The following is a 25631-nucleotide window of genomic DNA, read 5'->3' on the forward strand; positions in this document are numbered from 1 at the left end:
TATAAAACGCGAGGCGGTTTCTAGGCAGGGAAGAAGCCCCAGGTTCGGCTTAATGCAACGTTAGGAATGTTTTGGGGGGGCAGGTGGAAGTTCAACAGGTGAAACATTCCCGGAATTTAAATGTATGCCGTTTCTCCGTCTTTTACCAGCCTGGCCGCGGGGAGGCGGGGAAGCAATACCAATCTCTCCAGTGGAGAAATTGAAGGTGGAGCGCACTTTCTGTGTCTCCCCCCCCCCCCCGTTCTTCGTGTAGCTCGGTGGATTCGAGGCGCCCCAAAGCACAGTGTGCAATGCCTCACGTAGAGATGGAGGAGGGCTTCTCGTCATCGGATTCGGAAGAGTCTCTTGTCACTGACCGAGAGGTAAGTTTAGTGCTGTGATCATGCTGCGCTGGAGTGTGGGCAGGATGTTTGTTATGGCTGGTGATGTTTAGCTCATTTCTCTGTAGCCTGCCATGGAGGGCTACACTTCATTTCTTACAAAGGTTGTAGACAGGACTATATTTATATAATAGCAATACCTTAGAAAATAAAATTTATATAGGGCATTTCCCTATATAAATATCTTTACTTGCATGTAGAAGCAACACAGGGACAGCAGGGCTAATCCATGTTAGCTAGAGCTGCTCATGTGATGGTGTAAGACCAGGCAACACTGAACGTCTCTCCATAGTGAATTGTGTAGGGAGCTTCCACAACCCATTTCATGGGTTCATCATACATCACATACATTTTTTGGTGTTTTAAGTAATAGCCCTATATTATTGTTCATATTGTAAGTAAGCAGCTGAGGTGGAAAGAATAGCAGCTTGCCTAGTTGGTTTATGACTAGAGTGAAATTTGAGTTAGTAGCTTACCGACTCACACTCCTACCCACCAATGCCTGTTCACAGTAGCACGTCACAGTACAGTGTCAATTCAGCACCGAAAGCAAAGCATGCTTACATAGGGCAGATAGAGAGCTGCTTTGTCTAATCACTTGCAATTTGAGCACTTAATTTTAGGTTTCCTCTCACTTGTGCTCCTGTGTGCTTTGTTTCTTACTTTTTCCAAGGTTTCTATTATTAAGGGTTTGGGGTGGGTGAGCTAACATCCTTCTGTTTCAGCAATCTGGGATGCTGCTGATTTTATAACTTTTCTTCCATATAGCTCCAAGACGCATTTTCTAAAGGTTCAATCAAGCCAGGCCTAAACGTTGTGCTAGAGGGACAGCCGAAAGCTTTCAACAACGTGGTGAGTGCTGTACGAACATGACCTTTGTGGGATTAATTTGTGTGGGCAGATTGAGCTTCATTTGGATGGGTATACCATTTAGCCAGAGTAAAATTGTTCAGCCACTCAGTTCAGTCTATCTGCTGAACTCATCCTTTAAACTGAATTCCTGGCATCTACAGTCCTTTTCAATTTTTGGAATGGCTTGGGCTTATTTATCTGCATGCTTGATGAGTCTCACCTTTTAGATTGGGCATCATCCACCACTTACATGGTAACTTGATGCTTTACTCATTTGGACCATCAAGACATGTTGGAGGTGGGGCAAGAAAAAAAGTTGACACTTATTTGACTACACTCTATCAAAATAAGAGTGGTACCATGTTCTGCAGGCTGATAAAATCCCTTAAGCTATTCAGTTTCTTTCAAATTTATAGGAGAAATTCTGTATTGGCCTCTGTTTGTGTTGTCATTGTTAAGACTGAAGCACTAGGAGGAGTTTGAGGCTCAAAAACCTCTGGCATCTGTTTTGATAGTGAGCAGAAGACAATGCATCTTTTTGGGGTGGGAGTATCAGGACATGGTCTGTTTGGGGAGGAGAGATTCTAACATGGTTGGCATGTTAGTTATCGTGTAGATTTTGTGTTGCATTTAATACACAATTAATATGCTCTTTTCTAGGATGGATTGAAGCAGTGCTTGTCTGAATTCCAGAAACACCTGGCCTGGATTGAAAGGCTTGATGTTACCTCTCATTTGGAAACAAGTGCCACACATGCAGCTTCTAGTCAAACACTTGACAAAGATGATGTTGACCCTGAGGATGACTTCAAGAGAGAGATGAGCTTGTAAGTCTGTGTATAGGAAGTAGAGCTGCTTCTTATCAGCCTGGTGTGTTGAGCTTTTAGCTTTTTTCAGCCATATGCACAATGGAACAATACGTTAGTAGTTCAAGAGTTTTTTATTGTCCAATGGAAAAAGTAACAATTTACTAATGGTCCAATGGCTGCTTGCATATAACATCTTAATACATTATCCTGTGTTTCCAGCTATCGTCAAGCCCAAGCATCTGTTTTAGAAGCTTTGCCTCGGCTGCATAAGTTCAAAATCCCTACTAGGCGGCCTGATGACTATTTTGCAGAGATGGCAAAATCTGATCAGCAGATGCAGAAGGTAAGGTGCATGGTTCCTCTTCTTTTCTCATCTGGCTGCTACAATGGATATGTTAACAGTTGCTGGTCATATACAAAATTGTGGCTCATTGGGTCAGGTATTTTGATGGTGCCTGATTGTAATGCATCAGCAAATGGAGAAAAAGAGCTCTAGCAAAGTTATTCTCAGTGCATAATGCTACAGATCATGAATTGTTAATTAAAAATTTGTTAATAAAAGGCCATAAAAAGCTTGTTTGTGAGCATTTTCAGTTTGTACTGAACTCTTAAGAAAGAGGGACTATAATGAAGATTGATTTTGTGTGGAACATAATGCTGCTATCACATACAACATTGGGTATGGGGCAAATGTGTGTAGTTTAGGGAAACAGGTCTTGCAGACTCAGTTGGGACCTGTGCCAGGCCTAGGGGTCAGAGGTTCCCATGCCTGCTGCATATTGTCTTGGGCCTTCAGAATAAAGAATTAGCCTTGGATTCTGTAGCAGCTATTTGGCAGCAATATGTCCTTATCGAGCTCTTTAGAGAACTGTCAATTTTTTTCTGTATTAACAAAATGATGCATCTAAGGCCATGGCTGCATTTTGAGGCATTAATAGTGAATTTGTGCGTCTGCTCTTGCCTCTCCCTTTGGTCATTTTGTATCCAAGAAATAATGGTGGGTTATGAGTTTCTGGCATGATGCTTTTTCTTGTCTTGTGTGACCTTGCTGGAGAAAGACGGCAACTTTTGCCCAACAGTTATAGAGTCGGCATAGTCCTAAACAGTTGAAGCAATTGTCAAAATTCACGTTTAGGAGTGCAGCACACTCTAAGCTGCTTTGGTTTTCATTTCTGAAATTAAAAAGAGCATCATTGCCACAAACAAGCAGATTTTCATAGTCACAAATTCAGGGAACCTGCCTTCATCTGCATAAAAAGCACATCGGTTGCTCTCTCTCAATTAGATTCGGCATAAGCTGAAGAGTAAACAAGAAGCAATGGAAAAGTCTGAAAGAGCCAAACAGCTCCGTGCCCTGAGAAAATACGGCAAAAAGGTGAGAAAAATAGTGTCAAAAACATAGAAGCCCCCTTGGAATGGAGGAAGCGGGAAAGACACACCCATTGTTTTGATTGGCAGTCTCAGCACTGGAATTCTTGGGCAGAAATATCTAGAAATATCATGAACAGGACTCCTAGGGTGTGGGAAGGATACATCTGTGTGCAAAAAAGGGGAGCATTTTGGAAAGGACTGGAGAATAGTGGAAGGAAAGGCTCACTTTTTATTTCTTGTTGGTAGGTCCAAACTGAGGTGCTGCAGAAGAGGCAGAAGGAGAAATCCACAATGCTGAATGCAATCAAGAAATACCAGAAAGGTGAGGCACTCCACTCCCACTTTATCCTTCACTACTCCCCCCAACCCTTTCTACAGCAGTAGAAAATTGTAGCCCTCTTCAGGCATTCCACTTGCATGTAAAAGCAACATGAGAGAGGGGATAAGTATGCTCAGCTCCATCACAGTCCCTCCACAAGTTGGGAGGGCACACTTCTGAAGCAGACAGCTTCCTGGGTTGTGGAAGCTCCCTGCATGATTCAGAGCCCTGCTGTCCCTGTGTTGCTTTTGCATGCAAGTAGAATACCTAAAGGAAGGCTTATGTGTAGTCCATGTTGCAAGAACTTGGTTTGTGGAAAAGCTTGTTGATACCTCCAGCCACTGCTGCATAGAAAATATAGAAATTATAATCTAGTACTTGAGAGTCTAAATCAGGGGTCAGCAAACTTTTTTGGCAGGGGGCCAGTCCACTGTCCCTCAGACCTTGTGGGGGGCCAGACTATATTTGGGGGGGTGAACGAATTCCTGTGCCCCACAAATAACCCAGAGATGCATTTTAAATAAAAGGACACATTCTACTCCTGTAAAAACACGCTGATTCCCAGACTGTCCGCGGGTCAGATTTAGAAGGTGATTGGGCTGGATCCGGCCCCCAGGCCTTAGTTTGCCTACCCATGGTCCAAATGCTGCACAATATTCCTGTGCATAGATATACCCCTTTGGGTGATAAAGCAAGCCTTCCTGCAGTGTTTGTCCTGGAGTTTCTTTTCTGGCTTGGCATGCAGCTCATTTATTCTGTCTTTTATGCAGGTCTTTCAGACAAGCTGGACTTCTTGGAAGGTGAAAAAGCACCAGCAACTCAGGGAAAGAAGGCAGGGGCTGGAGGCCAGCATAAAAATAAAGGGTAAAGTCTGTGAAGTGCTGGGATGTCTACTAAAACTTGCATTTCTTTTGCTTTACCATGAATAAGTCTTTTATTGGATCAGTTTTGTTTTGTGTTTAAGTTCTAAGTCCTTCTAATAACAAAAGTCGATCCATTAGCAGAGCACTGGAGGGGGAGCGAGGCGGCAGCGATGGGGTTGGATTGGCCAAAGGTGTCCCTCTGCCCAGCTCTCTCTCTTTTTTTTTTTATTAAATATTTATTGGCATTTTCAAGAAACACACAACAAACAAAAACAAGAAATACACAAAACAAAACAGAAAAAGAAAAAAACAACAACACAAAAATACATAATATTCAAAACTAAACAAAAAAAAAGAAAAAAAATAGAAAAAACCACATAAAATTTCTGATACTTATTATTCTTAACCTTATTTCTCAGACCTCCTCACACCTCCCCTTCTTGTATTCCAATTTAAATTGTCAGTTCAGCAAGTCCTTAACTTATTTCTTTACCTTAACTTAAACATTTGTTCTAACATACTATTGTTTTACTTTACTTCTTTTTTCCATTTCCTCAATTTATTTCTAACAGCCTTATTTTCAATTAATTTAAAAAGAAAAAACCAATTTTACCTTATTAAAATCACACATCAATACTTATACCTCATTAATTATTCTTAAGCCTTTTTCCTAAAGTCGACCAAAATTTCCCTTCCACGATTTACCCAATTTCCTTACCACTAACAAAATATAAAAAGCAAATTATCCTTATGTACCCTTTGGATTCCCAACCTCCACCCACCCTTCTCCTGGTTCCAGTCCCCAACCAATATCCATCAGTCTTTATGTTATTTATTTAGCCTGGAGATCTCACGTCCGAGGCCCTTATATCTCTCTCAGTTCCTTTCTGCCGGTCTCTTTGATAGTCCTTGATGTTAAGCCCCAAGTCTCGGGGGGGCTCCGGCCCAACAGACTCAATGTTGCTTCCAGCCAGTCCTCCATACTTAAAAACAAAGCCTATGGGGTACTCCAACTCTTGTTTCAAATTTCTTTCAGATCCATGTGTCCCCAAAGCTCCAGCTTTCACCTTCAACAAATTTGTAATCCTCAGGTCTTCAGATCTCCTCCAAAGGGGATCTCTCCATTTTCCAAAGTCCCATTCAGACCAGGCTTTCCACATCCAATTTTTATTGTCCTTTTTTATCATCATGTCAGGCCTCATATTGTAGCTCTCCTTTGACTCCTGCAAATCTCCTGCTCCTCCTTCATTTTCTTCAAAAACAACATATTGCTCCATCATATCTACACTTTCAGTTTCATTTATTTGTTCAGTTGAATAGGCTTCCTGTTTCAAGTCCTTATCAGGCTCAAAACTGTTGTTTACTGTCCAGTGTAGTAATGATACCTCTGTAGACAAAGCATTGTATTCATCTTGCAAGTTTCCCAAGAGAACGAGTGCTCTGTCCAATTCTGCTTGGATTTTACATACTCCAGCCATTTTTGTGGTGTAGTGTCCCTATTACCCCTCTAGGGGGATTTTAATTCCTTAATGTTCCTTTCGGCTCAAAACCAAAAGTCCAGTTATTTTGTATCAGCCCTCCTTATTTTCAACAAGTTGTACCAAATAAACCAGCAAAAACAGCAGAAACAATGTTCTCTTTTTCCAGCTGACAGCTCACTTGACAGCTGTCAAAATCCTCAATACAACAGGCTTTCTCATAGGACGTTCCCGGGTCTCGGGGGGGGGTGAAATTTCAGCTCCCAAAATTCTTTTTATCCTCCAGTGAATCTTCTTATAGTGTCAAAACCGTGAAGTCAGGATCTTTAAACAAGAAACAAATTCTCTCGACCTTAGCTGCCCAGTCCTTTGCTTTAAATTGTTTACAAAGAGGGGGGGTGGACTTCCTTTTTAGCCCCTTCCCGCTCGTTCCAAATCCAAAATTAAAAATTTTTAAGATTCCAATCTCCGTATTACTCACGGGTTTATATTTTAGAGTCCAATCGGTCTTGGAAGAAGTTGGCGCTCTCTGTCAATGGCTTGCGGCTTCACTCCGTAGGCGAGGGAGTACTCTCAGCACCACGCCCCACCCTGCCTCCGTTCCGAAGCCTTTAAAAAGGCTCCGTCGCGGATTGGGGGGGCGCAAATGGTGCCCGCCGAGTCTCTGTGTTCACAGGCATCCGCACCTGTGATTTTAAGGGTCTCCGCTTCGCCGCAGCGGCCAGACCCAGACGCTACGGAGCCGATTCCCTCCAGAGCTCGGAGGGAATCCGCCATTAAACAATGGCGCCAACCCGGAAGTCCTTCCTCTGCCCAGCTCTCGCAGCTAAAGCAGCCTCCTGCTAGCTGATGGCAGATGGCAACTGAGTGGCATGTCATTCCACTGATGTGGCGCTGCCCCTTTCATTTGCAAATGCATGTGCACAAGTGTTGTCAGTGAGGTGCCTGCTGGTGAAAGTCACTGAAATTCTCCAAAATGGTGTTTTGGAGGTGGGGAGGGGCTGAGCTGGCCAGTTGGATCCCAAGTTGATCTCACTGCCATCACACCAACAGCATTGGAGCCCAAGATAAAAATTTCACTTCTTTCATACCTAACATCTAAGACTAATGCCTTCAGAGCGCTTGATCGCTACAGCTAAACTAGCCTAGTAAGAATGAACTGTCTGAGACCTACAGCCTTAGAACTGTTGCTGTTTGGGTGCACCGAAAAAGCAAACTGACTACTGGCTTCCAGTGTTTCTGTTTGATGCTGAATGAGTAGCCTTTGCCATTAGGTGTCTGGCAAAGTGGGAAGCGGATTGTGAAGTGTCAGGATGGGGTGTGCGGTGCTGCTTAAAATAATAAAGTACTGAAGTTGGAATAATTCCTTTTGAGGGCAGGGAGAGAAAGATAAAAATGTTTGCTGTGGAGCCGGCCAGTTTATTGGGAGAGAGATGGCTAAGTACCCAGCCGTAATTAGCTGGTTGTTTTTCTTTCAGACCGAGTGCCAAACGACGCTACAAGAATCAGAAGTTTGGTTTTGGTGGCAAGAAGAAAGGGTCAAAATGGAACACTCGAGAAAGTCACAATGATACGTCCAACTTCCGTGCTAGTGTGGCCCACCACAAGGGTCCTGGAAAAGCAGGGAAAAAGGGTGCCAATGTGAGTACCTACCATGAATTGTTTTTATTTAGACATTTAGTGTTAATAAACAGAAGTGGCTTATAATAAATTTCCAATGCATTCATTTAATTTGGAGGGATTTTAATCAGGCTACATTTCTTATGGTTTAGAGTGGGCTCTTAGTATTTATTTATGGCTGCTGTTTATTATATTGAGGGTGTGTGTTTGAGTTTTACTTACATTGCTTTATATATTGCTATCTTCTTTTTTAGTGAGCTTTGTAAGGAGGGTATAAATTTATTAAATTTATAAGTGCATAAATTAAATGATTAAAATTTATCAGTGTGTCTTCTGCTGGCATAAATAAAAATTAGCTAACAGCTGCCAACTGGGAAAATCTTGCTGTAATCTGGCTGCTAGTAGAGCATTTGCTGAGCTGGTTCACACCTCACATTAAGCCACAGTAACAAGTAAACCATGGCGTTCTGTGAATGAGCAACAAGCAGTCACTCTGCCCTGCGCCTGGACCCAGAAAAGCAACCCATAAGGCTTGGCTTGCCATTACATGTGAACCAGCCCATTGTGGTACACAACTCCCCCTCTCCCTCCCTGCCATCACCCTTTCCCTTGTACAGTATAGCTAAGGTGGTAAAATGATAACATTCAACTTGTATCTCATTTTAGAAGAGGCCTGGCAAGAAGGTGAGGCAGAAAATGAAGAACCGTTCCCGATAACAAGTAAAATGGGTGACCTTTCCTTCTTCGTGAAGTGTGACTCCCTACGGAACGTTGGCGTGAAGTGATGCTGACCTGGACAACATAGCCGTTCAGATTGCCATTCAGAGTCAGCAAGTGGTACTGCCTGACACAGGGTGTACGCACTTCTCATACATAAATAACAAGCAGATGCTTCTGGTTGCCTATATTTCATACTGATTTGGTCTTTCTTGATCCTCCTTGTGCAAGATGGTGAATTAAAAAGTCTTGATAGCTTGATCATCCGTGTCAGGTTGGGAGAGATCCTTTCTAGTTTGCATTGGGTCTCACTAAATCCTTCAATTTTTTTGGTACCTCATACATAACATCAGCCTGTGTTCTCCCTTGTCACCCAGCAGTGGTGCATGCAGAGTACTAAGCAACAGCTTTTGTATTTCTGCCACTTTATGACTTTCTTTGCTAAGGGCATTGGGTCCTCCTCTTCCATTCAACAGCAGAAGCTGGTGGTCTACCAGCAAATAATCACATGAACTACTGTTGCTGCTCATACCACAACTTCTGGTTGAGAAACAGATTGTCCTATCCACCCACTATAAAAACTGATGACAAAATGAATATGGTGGCAGAAAGAATAGCAGGCAGTTTCAGGTCAGGTTTATTGTAATACTAAATGTTCACATAACACAGGACTTTCCTATACCCACTGCCTTGCACCCTGTGTCAGGCCTCTGTCTTATGCTTTGCAATAATTAAAAGATGGAGCCCATGGAAGTCTGGAAGCCTAAATTTATGTCTACAGTCCTTCCCTTAAAGTCCTGCAATGCTGTGTTCCTTTATCGCTTATCTTTTGTCATCCCCTTCAGGCGCCACATAGCAGCCATATATCTGGTGATTTCAGTGCTCCGACTTGGGAAGTATAGCCTGTTGTCATTCCGGTTTACACTGATCTGTGAAGGAGAATATTACCATAGTATAAGAACATTTGGCATAAGGGAGGAGCTAGGATTTGAATATTTTCCCCAAACTATCTCCCCATTTGGTAAAATGTCTAGATTCTGATAGCCAACCAGGTACTCCCTACAAACTTTCAAAGCTTTCTCCATAGCTATAACAGCTTAAAATTATTTTCCTGTAAAGTCTGGATTCTTAAAATGCCAGACAACTACACACACCTCCCCAGAAGCTCCTTAAAAACCCACTTACCAAAGGTGAGGAAAACCAGCCGATTTCTTGGCTTTCTGTTTGTGGTTCTGTGTATTTCTTGTTTGGTTCAAGTGCAGCATGATGAATTAGTTTCAGGAACTTAGCTATAGGGTTAAAGCATTGGCAATGAGACTTGCTTAGTGTAGACTGGGTGCAAGGCACTTAGATTGCACTGAAATTTTTAGATGTGATGATGCTACAGTGCTCTGTTAAATGCTTATACACTATCAATTTCAATGTTCTGCGTGCATAACTTATTAGCTTGCACCTTAAGTTTTTACATACATCATTAATTTCACAATGCATATGCTGCCTTTCATGGTCAATTCTCTCAAGTTGGCTTGCATCAAACAACAACAAAACGATACAACAAAATTAATCATATACCAATAATACCCACCACCTACCCCCTCAAAAAATGTTAGAGGAGTTGAACATGCTGTTGGTTCCTGCTGTGAATGAGGAAGGACAGCTGCTTTGCCTGTTATGTGAGCAGCATTGCAAGAAAGTTGATATCTTTCGTTCTGTGTGTGTCAAATATCTAGAAACAATGGCAAACCTAGTAAAAATGCAATTGAATTTTCTTTGTATTTCATGACAAGGTCATAGGATAGGATAGCCCACCCTTTGGCAACCTGGTGCCCTCTAGATGCTTGGGACCACAACTTCCATCAGCCCCAGCCAGTACAATTGTCCTGGTTGGAGCTGATGAAGAGTTGTCATTCAAAACAGCTGGAGGGCATGAGCTTTGTGAAGGCTGGGATAGCAGGTACTAAATCCTTCTGAAGAACACACTCTTAGCTTGTGTTATGGCTTTGTCTTGTTTCTCTTATTTTCACTCGGGCCTAAATTACGTAACGAAAGTGGCATTTGCTTACCATCTTGTTTCCTAATATTTCCAGTAAGTCTTGTACCCTGGCCCTAATTCTAGAATTCCAGGCACTGCTCTTCTGCACAGAGTATAGCAACTGCATGCTGATGCCTATGCTGCCATGCTCTCACTCTGTAGATGCATGACAGGAGAATGAAGCTTGGAAAAGATTTTAAGTGAAGTTCACATCTTCTCTAAGGCAGATAGGAGGCCTGCATTGTTCTGGTAAAATGGGATGACTACAGTATTTTGTATAATTTAATAGAAGTTGCAGAAAACCTCAATTCCCAAAGACATGTCCTCTTGGCTGCTCTACATTTTACCCTTCCTAAAAAGGTTAGCTGTCACTGGCCTTAAGCTAACTTCATTGTTGTCCCAAAAGGCTAAACTATATTACAACAGTATTTGCTGGCAATAATTCAAGTTACAAAAAGGCCACAAACCAGTGTCCATCCTGAAACCAATATCCTGGATAAAGGCATTTCAACATAACAAGCACCATCTAGGTCTCTCAGAACCCTTAGAAAGGTAAAGAATTAAAAAGATGAAATGGGAACTAATCTAGTTGTTACTTTTAATGAAATAAGATTAAGTTGGAAGTCAAATTTGATAGTATCTCTGTGTGGCTAGGTAAGTTGGGGTTTGTTGCTTTGAATATTGAAGCTTGTGCTTTTAAATATTTATTTGCAAAAATATATCATTATTAAGAAAAAAACATAATGGCAGTGACTTTTTTCTTAACTTGAAAATTTCAACACTCCAACATACATGGAAAGGAACTGATCCAATAAAAGATTGATCCCAAAAACAAGAAATACAAAAATTGGAGCTATCAGCTGTCTCTTGCCACCTTCCACTTCACATTGTATAGTATAATGCTTTTTGGTTTACAGAGGGAGAAAGAGAGTGAAATTTGACGTTTAGACTTCAGTATGGTGCTACATACTTTGCCTTCTTTGATTCATGCTGGAAAACATTTCATAAATGACTCCTCTCTGTTTCACCAACTTAAATGTAACTGTTTAAAAACATGTGCTTACCATCTGCAGGTTCCTCTAAGTTATCATGCCAAGAGGTAGGCTTTCGAGTTATGGTGTAAACTAAAGGTAAAAGCAAGATAAGGCAAATTAATCACTAGATAACCTTAAGCAAGGGCAGAGGAAAACTAACAAAGCTTAGAAATTTATCATTTTTCCCCCACACCACCCATCTTTGGCAGGAATTTAGGCCTTTTTCTTAAATGCAGGTTTTCAAAGAACCACAAGGATATTTGCATAACTTTTGGGGGTCCCACAGATAGCCATGGGAGACACTACAAAGTCAGTGCATCATTTTAGAGGAAAAGACTGGCACCTGGGATCAAAACCAGTGGAGAGATTTGTGTAATACGTCAGTTTCCAGAGGGGTAGGCCTGTTAGGGTATGTTTACATTAGTGGCTTAAAATGCAGCAAGGCCTTGCCCCTGCTTCTGTGTTTCAAGCTGCATTTGCACAGTGGTGTTCACATCGGAGACAGGGCGGGGTTGTCTTCCCACGTGTGAAATCTTTTCAATTTCTTGCCCCTGCAATCCCCACCTTCCAACTCCTATTCATGAAGCTGTCATCTGTATAAGTGTGCTCACCTGGGCATGTGAGATAGCTGTCTCAAATGTTCACATTGCTGTTTACTCCCCACCCAGTTTTCCAGCTAGATTAAAGCTAAGTTGGGGGTGGATGGGAAATGCATCAAACAATAGTATTTGTCAAGATCAGTATGGATTGTGGCTAATGTAGTTTCAATGCGGCTTCAAAAAGCAGTGGGTGCCCTGATGGGGAGTAAGCAGTAATGTGGAGTACGTGGAGGCAAAAGGATATTGTAACAAGCTTTTTTGATGTGTTTATGAAACGGCTCTTCATAAGTCTTATTGAGTTTTAGGACTGCAAATCCACGCACACAGAAAACTGCAAAGATGTTACCAACAAATGGCTCTATTCTATGAATCCCTCCTGAATTCAGTTTGGCACTGAGAATGTAGTTTAGGAATATAGGAAGCTGCCTTATACCGAGTCAGACTATTGGTCCATGTAACACAGTATTGTCCACACCAGCTGGCAACAGCTCTCCAGGATTTCAGGGAGGATTTTCTCCCAGCCTCACCTAGAGATGCTGAGGTTGAACTTGAGATCTTCCGCTTGCACTGAGCTACAGCCCCTCCCCTTTAGTTATTGCACCTAAACGACTCTGATCCTATGGAGATCTAACCGCTCATATTGCAGCTCATATTTCTGCTTGGGCATTTAAAGTGCAATTTATGTGATAACACAAATTGCTATTGCTGTGAGGGTCAGTCTGCATACATTTAAGGTCTAACTCAACTACCAATACTGCTTTTGCATTCCTTTCCTACTTGTTTCCAACCTTCAACTTTCCCTCCGTTACACAGATGTGTGTGTATGTGCGCCACAAACCTGTGGATCACACTCTTTAAAGTGCCACAAACCCCTCTGGTGGTGGTTTTTTGTTTCAGTTTGCAGCAAGTGACTTGATCTTCTAGAAACGTATGACAACCAGCACCCAAACACGGTGCATTCGTGGAAAGGGGGAAAACTAGAGCTGGAGTCAAGAGACAGGGGACTGGGAAGCTCCGTCTGCCCGTGAGAAGGGGAGAAGTTTCTCCCCTCCCCCCGATACCCCCGTACCCGTCATCAGGGGGTTCATCGCGTATTCCGTCTGCAGGCGCTGGCATCGTAGCTCCTTCCGGACCGTCTCGCAGAAGATCTTGTTCTGGCTTACTGGGTCCAATGGTTCCTTTGGGACCCGCACGGCTCCTGCCATCTGCCGCTATCTGGGTGGGAGGCTATTTAGAACGTGCCCGGAGCGCCCCGAAATGCCCTTCGTGTATGTTGCGGGCGGCGTTTCCCCACCTTTTCGTATCCTAGCAACCGAGCGGAACGTCGCAGCCGAAAGTTGCGCCGGGATTCTGACCGCGCCCCTTCTCTTTTTCATTGGCCGAGGAGTTAAATCTGCCGCAGCGCTGATTGGCTGCTGCGACCCCTGTTAAAGGTTTGAATCCGCTTGCAGCAGAAGCTAAGGCACGGCTGGAAGAGTTACTTAGGCACATGGGAGAAATAAGTGGCTGCCGAAATCAACGCGAAAGGGAAAGGCAGCAAGAAGTCGGCGTCTTTTCAGTACAGACATTTTAGCAGGTCTCGACTTCTGCGTTGCCTCCTCGTTTTCAGTCGGACGGAATGCAACCAGGCTCCGAAGCGGACTGTCGGGTTCGCTGCACCGTAGCGATCGAGCACCTGGGTGCTGCAGCAGCCCCGAATCGTGTGCTTCTCCGCGATGCTTGGGTCACGCTGGGCCGGGACGAGTTCCAGGAGCTGGTCCTGCAAGTGGCCAGCGCCGTCGGTCCGGGGCGCCCCCAGAACTTCCCCTTGCGGCGGGGTGAAGTGCGGCTGTTCACACGCTTCGTGAAGGAGGGGAAGAGCTCGGTGCAGCTCGGTGCAAACCACAATCACGTGCAGCTGCTGCTCTCTAATTGTCCTCCGGATCGGCTGCGCCGCTTCGTCCACACGCTGCGCATCAAGCACGCAGCCGCCCAGAGGGGAACCAGGCCTGTGGCCGAGCGAACGCGGCTTCTCGCTAGCCGACCGCGGACGTTTGACACGGTGAGCCCGGTGCAGACTCGCGACTTGCAGCAGGCGAGCGCCCGGCAGGCTCTGACTGACGTGACAAGCACCCCGCGGAAAGGTCAGCCCTTACGCTGCGCGTCTCGGAAGCGGATCCGGAGTGAGTCCATCGATGGGAAACAGGTGAGTCGGCTTCTGCCGGAAAGCATGATCTAGCTGGGAGTTGGATCTGCCCATAATAAAAGGATCTCTGGCCGTCCAGGTATTGTTGGACTCCATCACCCATGGTCTGGCAGTGCTGGCTGGGACTGCTGGGAGTTGGAGTCCAAGGATACCCGGAGGTTCCCCATACTTGGCATAAGAGTGGTGGCTAGTTTCTGAGAAACCTGCTAATCCCAGATGCTGAAGTTGTGGTTATGCAAAGTGACAGATTCATGCACTCCTTAAGTACTTCAGAAACTCACTTAGCAAGTTTCATAACTGAGGCCCCCACAGAGTGGCCCTTTCTCCAATGCATTCTGGTCTTACTGGTAGATACTTGAGCGGAACCTCCAAAGTAGTATGGGCAAGGTCAAATTATTATTTTATTTGAGTGTAGGACTTCTTTGGTCCAATTGAAATTCAAAGAACTATCCCTCTGGATAAGAGGCATTCTCCTCTCTGGCTGCTGTAATCAAGAGAGATGGGATGGAAAGCTCTCATGAGCACTTTGGATTCAGAGGAGTTTGCCTTTTGGGGAATGTATTAAGTTCTGTTATGCAGGCAGAATGTCATAGGCTCAACCCACATAATCTCCAGATGGGGCTAAAAAACACCCCTGTCTGAAGCTGCTCCCAATCAGTGGATACAGTACTGAACAAGATGAGCCACTGGTCTGACTCAACATAAGGCAGGTTTCTGTGCTCTTTTCAGGTGGCTGAAAAGCAGCAGGTGAAGAAGACTTGGTCCATGTGCTCCCGAGCAAAACTCTCCCAGGAACAGTCAAGGGTGTTGAATGCAGTGCTGAGTGGGAAGAATGTTTTCTTCACAGGCAATGCTGGTGAGAGAAGAGGGTCAAGGAGGGTCTATGCGTTTGCAGGTTAGAGGTTGTAGTGGCTTCATCTACTATGGTGGGAATCTTGCATTCCTTCCACTGAACAAACCTGGGATTTAAGGTATGTAAAGTTGGCGATTCTGATGTCTCTCTTTTTTGGGGTAGTGGCATGGGGCAGGTGGAGATTTATGAGAGGCAGATACCATTGAGTTGACTTTGATTTACAATCTAGGTGTCACTTCTAAAACTGATCGAGTTTTGCATCTGCCTCTTGCCATTTAAATGGTTCCACTTTGAAGGGAAGTATGAATGGTGCTGGAGTAATTGTAAAACTGAAATTTAGATTGTGTGCCTCTAAATACAAGGGTTCTCTCTGTAGGTACTGGGAAATCCTACCTGCTGAAAAAGATCATGGCCTCGCTGCCTCCAAACAGCACTTACGCCACAGCCAGCACAGGGGTGGCAGCATGTCAGATTGGTGGCACTACTCTCCATTCCTTTGCAGGTAACTGGGATCCTGGGAAAGGAGGGAAGTGGAAAAGGGCCTAGTGGTGGGTTACTGCTGACATACTCTTTCCCCTCTCCTTTGATAGGTATTGGGTCAGGAAAGGCCTCCCTACATCAGTGCATTGAGCTGGCTCAGAGACCCGGAATTCGGCAGCAATGGCTGAACGCCCGCCATCTGATCATAGATGAAATCTCTATGGTGGAGGGGGATTTCTTTGATAAACTGGAGGCAGTAGCTAGGTGGGTGGAGCCTTCCTTTTTGGGGATATTGCTGCACTTGCATTAATCCTGTGTGTACATGGCTTTGGGGAGGGTATTAATAGGGCAGAATACAAAATATTGCATAGTTGTTTTAAAGTTCTGCCTAAGCAGGCACTTGATGCAATTCTGCAGCAAACAGTCTCACACTCACAGCTTTGCCCATGTATTCTCTTCAGTCTCACATCTAGTTTTGGTTAATGCTGTGGCCAGTGCCCACCCAGAGCCTCCAGACAGCATTGCCATCTCTGTGCTTCAGTCCTGTCTGTTTCCCATGCTCCTGTCCATGCACCATAGTTCTAATATGACTCCTTAAGTATAATGTGGTCCTAGAAGGGGGGTTTGCAGCCACAGAGAGCAGCAGAACTGAATTATATTTGTAACTCTGTCTTAGCGTAAGCAGAGCATGTGTAAGTGTTGCAAGGGAAACAGGAACAGGGAATCTTCCAGATGCAATTGGATTACAATTCCCATCAGTCCCAAGCAGCATGACCAACAGCCAGGCATCATGGGAACTGCAGTAGAACAACATCTGGAGGGCCACAGGCTTCTCATCCTTGGTCTAGGGTATTGCATTTATTTTCTCTTGGACCAGAATAAAATCAGCTCCCTGAAGGTGTCTCCATTCTCTTTTGGTAGAGCGGTCAGGAAATGTGAGGATCCATTTGGAGGAATCCAGCTCATCATATGTGGAGACTTCTTGCAGCTGCCTCCTGTCAGCAAATCCTCGGAGCAGCCCAGGTTCTGTTTCCAGGTGTGCTGCTGTTGCTCTTTGTCACTGCATGCTCTTGTCACAGGCCGAGTTATAGTTTGATCAAAGGGTTTCCTTCACAGGCAAAGAGCTGGTGCAAGTGTATCCACCTGAACATGGAGCTGACAGAGGTGCGGAGGCAGACTGACAAGGACTTCATTTCTCTTCTGCATACTGTCCGCCTGGGCAGGTGAGATGCCATCTTCCCCCAGCAGAATATCTGGCTGGGGAGATTCTAATCTCTTGGGGTGGAAGTCCTATGTCTAGAGAGACATCACCAAACATTTGAATGCTGATATAGCTGCTTCTGTCAAGTTGGCTGGCCTGCTCCAATACTTCCTTTAAACCCATTGCACTGATTGAAATTTGGGTCAAGTGCTCTTTGAGGAACTATGGAGAAATGCTGGGAGACACTGGGTTTGGAGGAATGGGGAATTTAGAGGTACTGTGTTTTCTGGGGTATTCCTTCACCTGCAAGCATCCTCGCTCACATACTAGCGATGCACAGAGTTGATCTCCATGTTTTGGTGCTGGTTACGGCCTCATGTTCTCATGGAAAGTAATTTGAATGGGCACAGTAGCAAGCTTGATAGTTCTTCTTGGTCTTTGATGTTTCTCATCAGATACAAATGTCTTCTTAATTTTAATTGTCCCCATTCAGATGCACAGAGGAGGTTACCAGGCAGCTAACTCTAACAGCTACCCATCGGGTGGAGAAAGATGGAATCTTGGCTACCCGGTTGTGCACCCACAAGGATGACGTGGAGCTCACAAATGCTAGAAGGCTGGATGAGTTGCCTGGTGAGAATGCTGCAATGACTCCAACTGTGACAAGTAGCCCTTTCCTTTTAGAGACAGACTTTCAGCTAAGAGCTGGGAACCAGCACTTGGGAACTTGCCCTGCCCCTCTTCTTTCTGAATAAAACATCATGAGACCATTATAAAATTAGCCAATACATCCCACTGACACCAACAATTAGGTTTTCCAGTCCTGATATTCTTGCCACTGCTTTTTGATAGGTGAATACAAGGACACATTTATTTATTTTATAATATTTTCTTCTGTTGCTGATATCTGCAGAAATGGGAAACATATTATGATACGTATTGTCTGGAATTCTGGAAGTTTACAGAATTATGCTTTCAGAATAGTGTGCAGAGCCCTAATACTTGGAGCTCACAACACCTGGGGCTGTGGAAGGATGAAACAGAGCCCCCTACATGCAGCTCAGCTATTGGGAAGAAACCCTTTCAAAACACATCAGGTAGGAGGGATGCAAGTTTTTTACATCTTGTCTTCTAGGAGAACGAAGGTCCTTCAAGGCAGTGGATAGTGACCCTGTACTGGTGAAAACTCTTGATGCACAGTGTCCAGTAAGCAGCAACATTGAACTTAAGCAAGGTGCCCAGGTGAGCATTGCCCAAGCGAGAGACAGTTCTTTAGTAGGCAATGGAATTTTGCTTTTTTATGGGGGAAAAGGTTTTTATGTTATCTACTTCTCACACTAGCGCCACGGACCTTTCCCATGGGGTCTCACAAAAGGGGTCCCCAACCCTAGGATCCTGGAGTTCTCTTGATGCAGAATATGACAGCATAAAGTGTTACAGGCAAATGCTGGCTGGATCTTACAGGAGCAGGCAAGCAGAGTAATTGTAAAATGAATGGTTTCTATAACAAATATCTATTATATAGCTTGTCTGAGGGAGTCATGGTGCCACTTACAGGTAATTGTTGACTGTAGCTTGGAATGTCAGAGCTATAGGCTTGGATGCATCTGCAAGCTATTTATATGTTCTCAGTATTTTGCCTGCTGAGTAATTCAGTTACTCCTTGCATTCTATTAATACTGATTCTCTCTTACAAATGCGTGGCTGGCTAGCACTGATTATAGCTTCTCAGGAATTGTTACCTGCATTGCCATGGCTAGGTTCGACAGATCATCACATGACAGAACCTAGAGTATCAGCTGAGTGAAGTGATACTCTTATGGACCCTAGTGGCTGCCATTTGCTTTCTTTGAGCTGGTTGTGCACTGCTTTCGATAACTTTTAAACCCTAAAACTGGGAAGTCAGCCCATGCCAAATGCCACAGAGTCCTTGACTTTTAAGAGCTGCACCCAGCTGTTAAATATGGGTGGGAAATCTGTGATGCTGTTTAACTGTGATTGTATTGTAACATTAAAGTTTAACTGAGGCCAGTTACCATTTTCAACACATTATTTACTTTATTAGATGGATTACTGGTTTTTTTCTGGTCTCATATGTATGTATTTAATATTTGACTCTTCGTTTGGTTATCTACCTTGTGTGCTGCCTTTTTGAAAAGCAGGATAAAAGTGTATACAATGAATAACATCCAAACAAGTATGAGGCTTTCCCTACCCGAGGAACAGGGTGGGGACATTCTTGTTTGTTTTCAGTGGCAGTTCTTGAGACTCTACTGTTAATGCTGACTATGTACAATAAAGTCGACTGACTGGACAGGTGAAAGCTAAGATGTTTTTCTTCATTAGTAATTTTTACATTCTTTCACTAGGTGATGCTTACTAAGAATCTTGATGTGTCCCAAGGTCTTGTGAATGGGGCTCGTGGAGTTGTGATTGGATTTGAAACAGAAGGAAAAGGTTAGTTTCTGACAGATGCACTTATCACCCATGACTGGGTGTTCTTCGGACTGTGTCTGAACTCTTCTAGATTCACAATGAAACTTTGGTAGGTGCGTCTGCACTGTGCCAGAGGTGGAGGATTTTTTGAGACATAGTTGCTGTTCTTTGCCATCCAGTTTTTTGTACATGAGCTGCTATTCTATTGGTGTCCCATTTACAGTAACTCAAGTGGATGAGCTCTAGGCTGCCTTGCAGTATCTCCTTAAAGAGAATAGATATTTGGGAGGTTACCTGGCCCTGACTCCTGGGCATAGGAGATCAAAGTTCTGACTTGGCTCTCTTTCTACAGGGCTACCCAAAGTGAGATTTCTGTGTGGTGTCACTAATGTTGTTGGGTTGGAACGATGGGTTTTTAAGGGACCAGCAGGAATTTATCTGAGTCGCCAGCAGCTGCCGCTGAAACTTGCCTGGGCCATTTCCATCCACAAGAGCCAGGTTAGTGATACATTGTGTGATATTCTGTACAAGAACTCAAGACAGTAAAAATGGTCCATAATGGGACGTCTTTAAGGAACTTGTGTTTATCTAGGTTTATCTGTACTAAAGCTCCCACCAAATGTTGGATGTTACCAGTTGGACCCCACATCTATGCAGAATCTGTAAGAATCTGCTTATTTGTCGTCTTTTGCCCCAATTAATTATAAGTCAGTGGAATCTAGGCAGACCAATCCTGTACACCAATCAAACTCAAGCTGTTTTCCTTGCAACATGTGGCTGTTCTAGAAACACTGGAAAATCACACCACCCTGCAAACAAAAATATAAAGGGTGAGGGAACTGTGGAAATGTTGTTCAGCAGTGTTAATTCTTCCTATTTGCCTGGTACCCATTTTGCGGAATCAAGCATCATACATAACATATATAGGTCCTTTACTGTACTTGGGGTGCACATACTTATCAGAATAACTAGGGAGTATCTGCTTCCTGAATTTTTCTCTTTTACTAGGGTATGTCTCTGGACTGCGTTGAGATTTCCTTGGCTCGTGTTTTTGAATTTGGCCAGGCTTATGTAGCACTTTCTCGAGCACGTAGCCTTGCAGGTCTTCGTGTTCTGGATTTTGATCCCAAGGTAGTGAGAGCCAATCCATATGTGTTGCAGTTCTACAGGCACTTGAAGAGAGAAAAATTTCTAACCCAGGTAAAGTGATAATCTGCCACTAGGCTACCATAACCATCTGCAACGTAGATATTCTGATTTTGTGTTGTATAAACTGCAAAGGGAGGAGGGTGGGAGAAAGGAAGGGCAATATAGGAGCCTGGAACAAGGGCCACAGGTGACTAATGGCATTGTGAATTAGGGATATCTGGCCACCATTGCTCTGTAACCCTGAAATAGACACAATGCTCTCGAGCGATTATCTGTCTGCAGCCCTAATTGCTAAATGTATCTTCCCTACATTTCCCTCTCCAAAGAAAAATATACTGTTACAAGCCCATACTTTATTAAAGAAATAAGTAGTGGAAGGTCATAGTGAATCCTTGCCCCTTCCTTCCATATGGCAGAAGTCTCCCCCCCCCCGGGAAGCCGATCAGGCACCTGGGGAAGCACACGTGCCTTGTGCCCAGGGGCGGGGCCAGCCAAGCCAGGGCAGGACGCTCTGTGGGGCCTCTGAGGATTCTGCCTGCCTCCTCCCACTCAGCTGCCCTACAGCTGAGGGAGAGGCGGCGGGCGGACCATTTGGGGCAGTGTGGCGCCCAAGCCATTGTGTCAACTCCCAGGAGACACACGTGGCTCAGGCGCACTGCAGGCCCCGCGGTGAGTGCCGCCCGGCATTTTGTCACCCCCCTCAGTGGCGACACCTGGGGCAGCCCACCCCAACACACCCCTTCCTCCACCCCTGGGGGAATCATACAAAGTGTGAGTTGCTGTGTATAATTTGTTGCTTTTGTTCTTTAGGCTTTGCTGCACTCCTCTATTCAAGCTAATAAAGAAAATGAAGAAGCTGCCTGAACTTGACATATTTTTATTGCTCCTTGTACTTTTATTGAATCTACACCACTAAGTGGGAAACTTCTTCCACAGAGAATCAGCTCGTGGATTTTCTGCACTGCAGCTCCTGATACTTCCAGGATCATTCTGTTTTCTAGCAGTAGAACAACATCCTGGAAACATTTTCCATAGACTATCATAGTTCAAGAGATGAACCTAAAAGTCATTTTTTTACCAAAATTTGTTATTAGAATGGCAGTAAGATGTTCTGCTATCATACCTTCAATAAGTCTTTTAATTCAAACATCTGCATTGACAGTATTGTACCTATGGCAAGAGTTTGACACACTGAATAATAAAGAATGCACTTTATTTTTAAAGGACATAAAAGTGAATGAAATTGCTGCTCTCAGTGCAGCACATAATGCGTGTACGACATGCCAAGAGTCTGAGTTTACAAAGATGGCACACTAGTCTTCTAGGACTTGCCTGTTACTTACATTCTCTACAGGAGGCCTCTTCAAATAAAATAAATAAAGCAAAGATGCTAAATTGTAGTAATTTGTTAAACTATATATGCATGTTGCCAATTTAGGAGCTAGGAACTCCTTCCCAAGTTAACATGGTTCAGTTAAAATTCAGATTTTGAGAAGTGCATTTAATCTATGTTTGAAGTAATAATTACTTAAGGTGCTAGTTATGTTATGTTACAAAGTATGCTTTCTTTCCCCAGTCCCACCAGTTTATGGCAAATACTGCTATGAGCTGTTATGAGTCCAAGTATATCCATACTAATATCTCCTTAATAAAATAAGTACTAATACTACATGGAGGGTTTACATTTTGACACAGGCTGCTGTAGCATTTATGCTTCTATGCTATAACATAGTAACTTTATCTTTGCATTCTTCAGTGCCTACAACTATAACAGTTCAGTATTGTGTTAGTGGTAGATGGGGGACATTTCTTCCAAGAAGATATACTGCATCATCAAGCATTGCTTAACAGTAACATTCCTAAGCATGTTATAAGTTAACTTTGCCTAGTTTATTTCGGTTAAAGCCTTCATGGCTTCTATAGCTCCTCAAAACGTATTGAAGGTAACCCCTGGTGAGCACGTTATAGGTAGAAGGCAAAAGGCACTTGGCAAGTAATATGAGATTATTACAGCTTTACAACTGATATTTTTCAGGTCCATATTTTTTTTTAATGGTTATTACAAAATAATTTGACTATTCTGTGACTCAGGAATGATATCCAACATCACTTATTATACTAACCACAATGATCTGTAGACCAAGGTCAAGATTAACACTCAAGGCCATCTCTGAGCTGCTTCACAGCAACTGGCCAAATAAGATCTAGCAGCTGTCATGGAGTAGTAAGACCAGACTTCAGTGTACATATAATATTAATACAAAACAAGTATACTCATGAGCCAAGGTGTAAAAGAGCAGGTCAGGCTGCTTAACCCCCATGCTATGATGAGGGGGATCATGGCTAAGGAAAGCTCAGCAAGCTTGTTTAGTCTTCCCTCACATGTTATGAGAGGACATAGTTCATTACTGGGCAGCACAGAATCCAGTTCCCTCAGTCAAAGCTTTCTTCTTTACGTGCAAGGATAGCTAAAGGAAACAAGAATGGATTCAAAGGGCAGACACCCAGAGTCTTCCAGTCCATGGCAGAGGCAGAAGTTGCATCATCTTTGGAAGTGGTAGGAGAACTACTACTACTCTCCTGTTGTGGTAAGCCAGTAGTAGCTGGCTGCACATGTGGAAATAGCTCCCCATTATTGTTTACAGGCTGGTTGCCCTCTTTCATTCTGCTTCTTTCACCTGTGTAGTGGGTGTTCAACTCTGTGTAACATTTGTGCATGTGACTCTTCAGCTTCTTAAAGTCCAGAAAGCCCAGCTCTTCTGGCAGTGACAGTAGCAAATCTAGGACCACAGCTGACTCTGCAGAAAGCAAGCAAAATGTATGAGGAGAGTGGCTACACTCACTTTGGCAGAAACATAGGTTGGATTTTTTTATTGCCTGCTCTCCAGTTACAGATTCTGAAACTTCACCCTGCCTCCAACATGTGTAACAAATGAAGTAGTAAATTTTCTCACATTAACAGCTAAGCTATTTTAGATTTTTAAAAATTACATCTTAGAGGTTAAGGATAACTTTCTATATAAGAAGTTTTATTTTAAAACCTGGAAATCTGATGAGAACCTTTTATCTGTTTTACATTATATGACAAGTTGCTGCTTCCTCTCACCTAGGAAAACTCTCCCTGTCTCCACGCTCACGGGCCACTCATATTTTCACTGGGGGGTGGGGAGAAACATAACAAACAATTCCCTTCTGAAATGTTTTCCTTAGTCCCCCAAATCCCACCCATCATCCACAACAGTAACCTCAAAGGTTACCCAACTATGCCCAGCAAGGTGGTTGTTGCTTTTAGTAGCACTAAATATGTTGGAAGTTTTGGCAGAAGGAGTACAGTTTTTGGCAGGACACATAGTGTTTCCAGTCCTAGGGGATGCTCCATTTCTGGGAAGCATTTTTAAGATTTAGTGTCCAGCCCTTCAGCTGAAATAGAACTCCACAGCAGATGACAAAAATGGCACAATAAAGAAAAAGCAACAGAATAAAAAGGAAGGGATGGAATGATTGCAAATAAAACTCAATAAGGCAGCTTCCATAAGGAGAAATGTTTTTGCCTGGCACCAAGAATACAGTAGGCATGCTGTAATAGATGTTTTGGTTACCTGGAGTCATATTCCAGTGCAGAAACATTTCTTCCAGTAGCTGCCTGTTATTTAAATTCATCTTGGTCCAACACAAACGCCGACTTACCACCTGGTGGGAGTTCAGGTGCCTTACAGCCACGTGAGATCACAGAAAGGTACTTGTAGATCTTTTCAAAGTCCACATGGAACCCACTGTTTTCTGCAGGGGCTATTTCCTCTACATCTGATGATACAGTTGGTTCATGAGATTCTTCGTTGGATTTCCTACTCTCACTATGAAGATTTTGGGATGAACATTGAGAATTCTTTATCTCCACTGACTTTGGAGGCACGGAATGGAGCAAGGTGAGTGGCTCAGTAGATGCAATTGTCCAAACCTAATGAGTAGAGAAAAAGTCACAATCAAGTATGGACTTTGTATGCCAAGCAGTCAGGGATTCGCTAGTAAACCAAATAAATTTCCCAGCATTAAATCTATCTGAAAAGTTATAAAAGAACCAAGAGAACCAGGACAGAGCCATGTATTTCAGAGACATTTTGTCAGATATCTTAAATTACTACACCAAGAACAATATCTATCTTATTAAGATCATGGAAAAGGTTACCTGGGAAAAAGCAGTTGCCACAGCATCCTCAAGGGGTCCTGTCAATTTCTCAGCTAACTCTGTCCATATCTAAAAAAAAGGAAGTGTCAGTTGTGTGACTAACCCTTAGCTTATGTTGTGCCATATCACATTACCTACACTTTTAAAACTCTCATACCTCAATAGGTGCTGGAATAGGAGCATCCTTCTGTTTACGCTGGCGATACTGATATTGTTCCTTGACTGCTTCCTTTGCCACACGCTCTTTCAGGTGCTCCACAAATGCCATGATCTGCAAGAGCAGCACAACTTAGGGGACGTACATGGAATGTTTTGGGAAAGACAGTATCCTACTTTCTGAAGAAATAAAAACTGAGTATTTCTTCAAGGCAGAAAGTTTGCAATTACTCCCCTTTAACTAGGACTTGCCAGGATGAATGTGTAGAAGGATTAAAAAAGGAGCATAGGTCTCTCCGAATTCATCCTCCCAAGTCGTCCCTTACGATTTATTTGCCAAGGCCACATAGCTCTCGTGGCTGACCAGAGATGGGAGTCCTCGTCTCCAAACCCTGCATGCTGGCCATCAGTCCGCCAACTCGTGGGGTTGTTAGGAAGCTCACAGCCCGACCAAGTTCGAATCCTGCCCTCCACCACGTGGCCACGCCTCAACCCACCTCTTCTTCATCCCTCGAAGGCAGGTACTTCTTCAACAGCTCGGGCCGCAGCGGACCCTGGCCGTGAGCTCTCAAGGCCCGAAGGAGGCGTCGCTTTTCTGGGTCCGTCCAAGCCTGGCTCGTGGGGGCCGTCCTGTAGCGAGCTGGGGCTGAACGCTGCCTTGAAGGAGGCTTCATGGTGCTGAGAAGAGAAAACAATAAAAAGCTAAGAACCTAAGAGGAGAAAACACGCCCAGGGGTGTCAATTGCCACCCGCCCAGCACCTATTCTCTTTAGCCCCTCACCTCTAGCCACCCGTTCCTGGCTTCTAATGCGACACAACGCTGCTCGTTACCTTCCGGTAGTCCTCACCTCAAACACAACGCCGCCTAGTTCGCGAAAAACCGTTGCTTCCTGGTTGTCGCAATCGGATGA

The 25631-nt window shown here is 43.9% G+C and overlaps 4 protein-coding genes across 6 annotated transcripts; 2 read left to right on the forward strand and 2 right to left on the reverse strand.

Annotated features, from left to right (window-relative positions):
* The first annotated feature begins 228 nt into the window (after nucleotides 1–228).
* On the forward strand, nucleotides 229–8670 carry EBNA1BP2 (EBNA1 binding protein 2). The gene is made up of 9 exons (XM_083619963.1): nucleotides 229–362; nucleotides 1149–1232; nucleotides 1893–2059; nucleotides 2261–2384; nucleotides 3327–3416; nucleotides 3659–3734; nucleotides 4502–4595; nucleotides 7551–7713; nucleotides 8359–8670. Exons 1-9 carry the CDS (start codon nucleotides 291–293, stop codon nucleotides 8407–8409), a joined length of 921 nt encoding a protein of 306 aa, XP_083476089.1. The 5' UTR covers nucleotides 229–290; the 3' UTR covers nucleotides 8410–8670.
* A 359-nt stretch (nucleotides 8671–9029) lies between these two features.
* CFAP144 (cilia and flagella associated protein 144) lies at nucleotides 9030–13383 on the reverse strand. The gene is made up of 4 exons (XM_083619992.1): nucleotides 13144–13383; nucleotides 11506–11565; nucleotides 9595–9698; nucleotides 9030–9338 (listed from the first exon to the last, which is right to left on the reverse strand). Exons 1-4 carry the CDS (start codon nucleotides 13277–13279, stop codon nucleotides 9225–9227), a joined length of 414 nt encoding a protein of 137 aa, XP_083476118.1. The 5' UTR covers nucleotides 13280–13383; the 3' UTR covers nucleotides 9030–9224.
* An 82-nt stretch (nucleotides 13384–13465) lies between these two features.
* On the forward strand, nucleotides 13466–22431 carry PIF1 (PIF1 5'-to-3' DNA helicase). The gene is made up of 12 exons (XM_083619875.1): nucleotides 13466–14259; nucleotides 14989–15115; nucleotides 15489–15614; nucleotides 15703–15856; nucleotides 16514–16628; nucleotides 16709–16815; nucleotides 17287–17426; nucleotides 17929–18035; nucleotides 19163–19250; nucleotides 19582–19727; nucleotides 20238–20429; nucleotides 21189–22431. The coding sequence occupies exons 1-12, from the start codon at nucleotides 13693–13695 to the stop codon at nucleotides 21240–21242; spliced, it is 1923 nt and encodes a 640-aa protein (XP_083476001.1). The 5' UTR covers nucleotides 13466–13692; the 3' UTR covers nucleotides 21243–22431.
* On the reverse strand, nucleotides 21575–25629 carry SNAPC2 (small nuclear RNA activating complex polypeptide 2). 3 transcript variants are annotated; one of them, XM_083619960.1, is made up of 6 exons: nucleotides 25502–25629; nucleotides 25218–25398; nucleotides 24722–24835; nucleotides 24565–24633; nucleotides 24066–24336; nucleotides 21575–23176 (listed from the first exon to the last, which is right to left on the reverse strand). In XM_083619960.1, exons 2-6 carry the CDS (start codon nucleotides 25392–25394, stop codon nucleotides 22812–22814), a joined length of 996 nt encoding a protein of 331 aa, XP_083476086.1. In that variant the 5' UTR covers nucleotides 25395–25398; nucleotides 25502–25629; the 3' UTR covers nucleotides 21575–22811. The 3 variants fall into 3 exon arrangements, with proteins under 3 accessions (XP_083476086.1, XP_083476088.1, XP_083476087.1); XM_083619962.1 differs by having other exon boundaries at nucleotides 24153–24336; nucleotides 25502–25625; XM_083619961.1 differs by having other exon boundaries at nucleotides 25552–25614.
* Between the last annotated feature and the right edge of the window lie 2 nt (nucleotides 25630–25631).

This window comes from Podarcis filfolensis, assembly GCF_964270895.1.
Source record: "Podarcis filfolensis genome assembly, chromosome: 6".
NCBI classification, from domain to species: Eukaryota; Metazoa; Chordata; class Lepidosauria; order Squamata; family Lacertidae; genus Podarcis; species Podarcis filfolensis.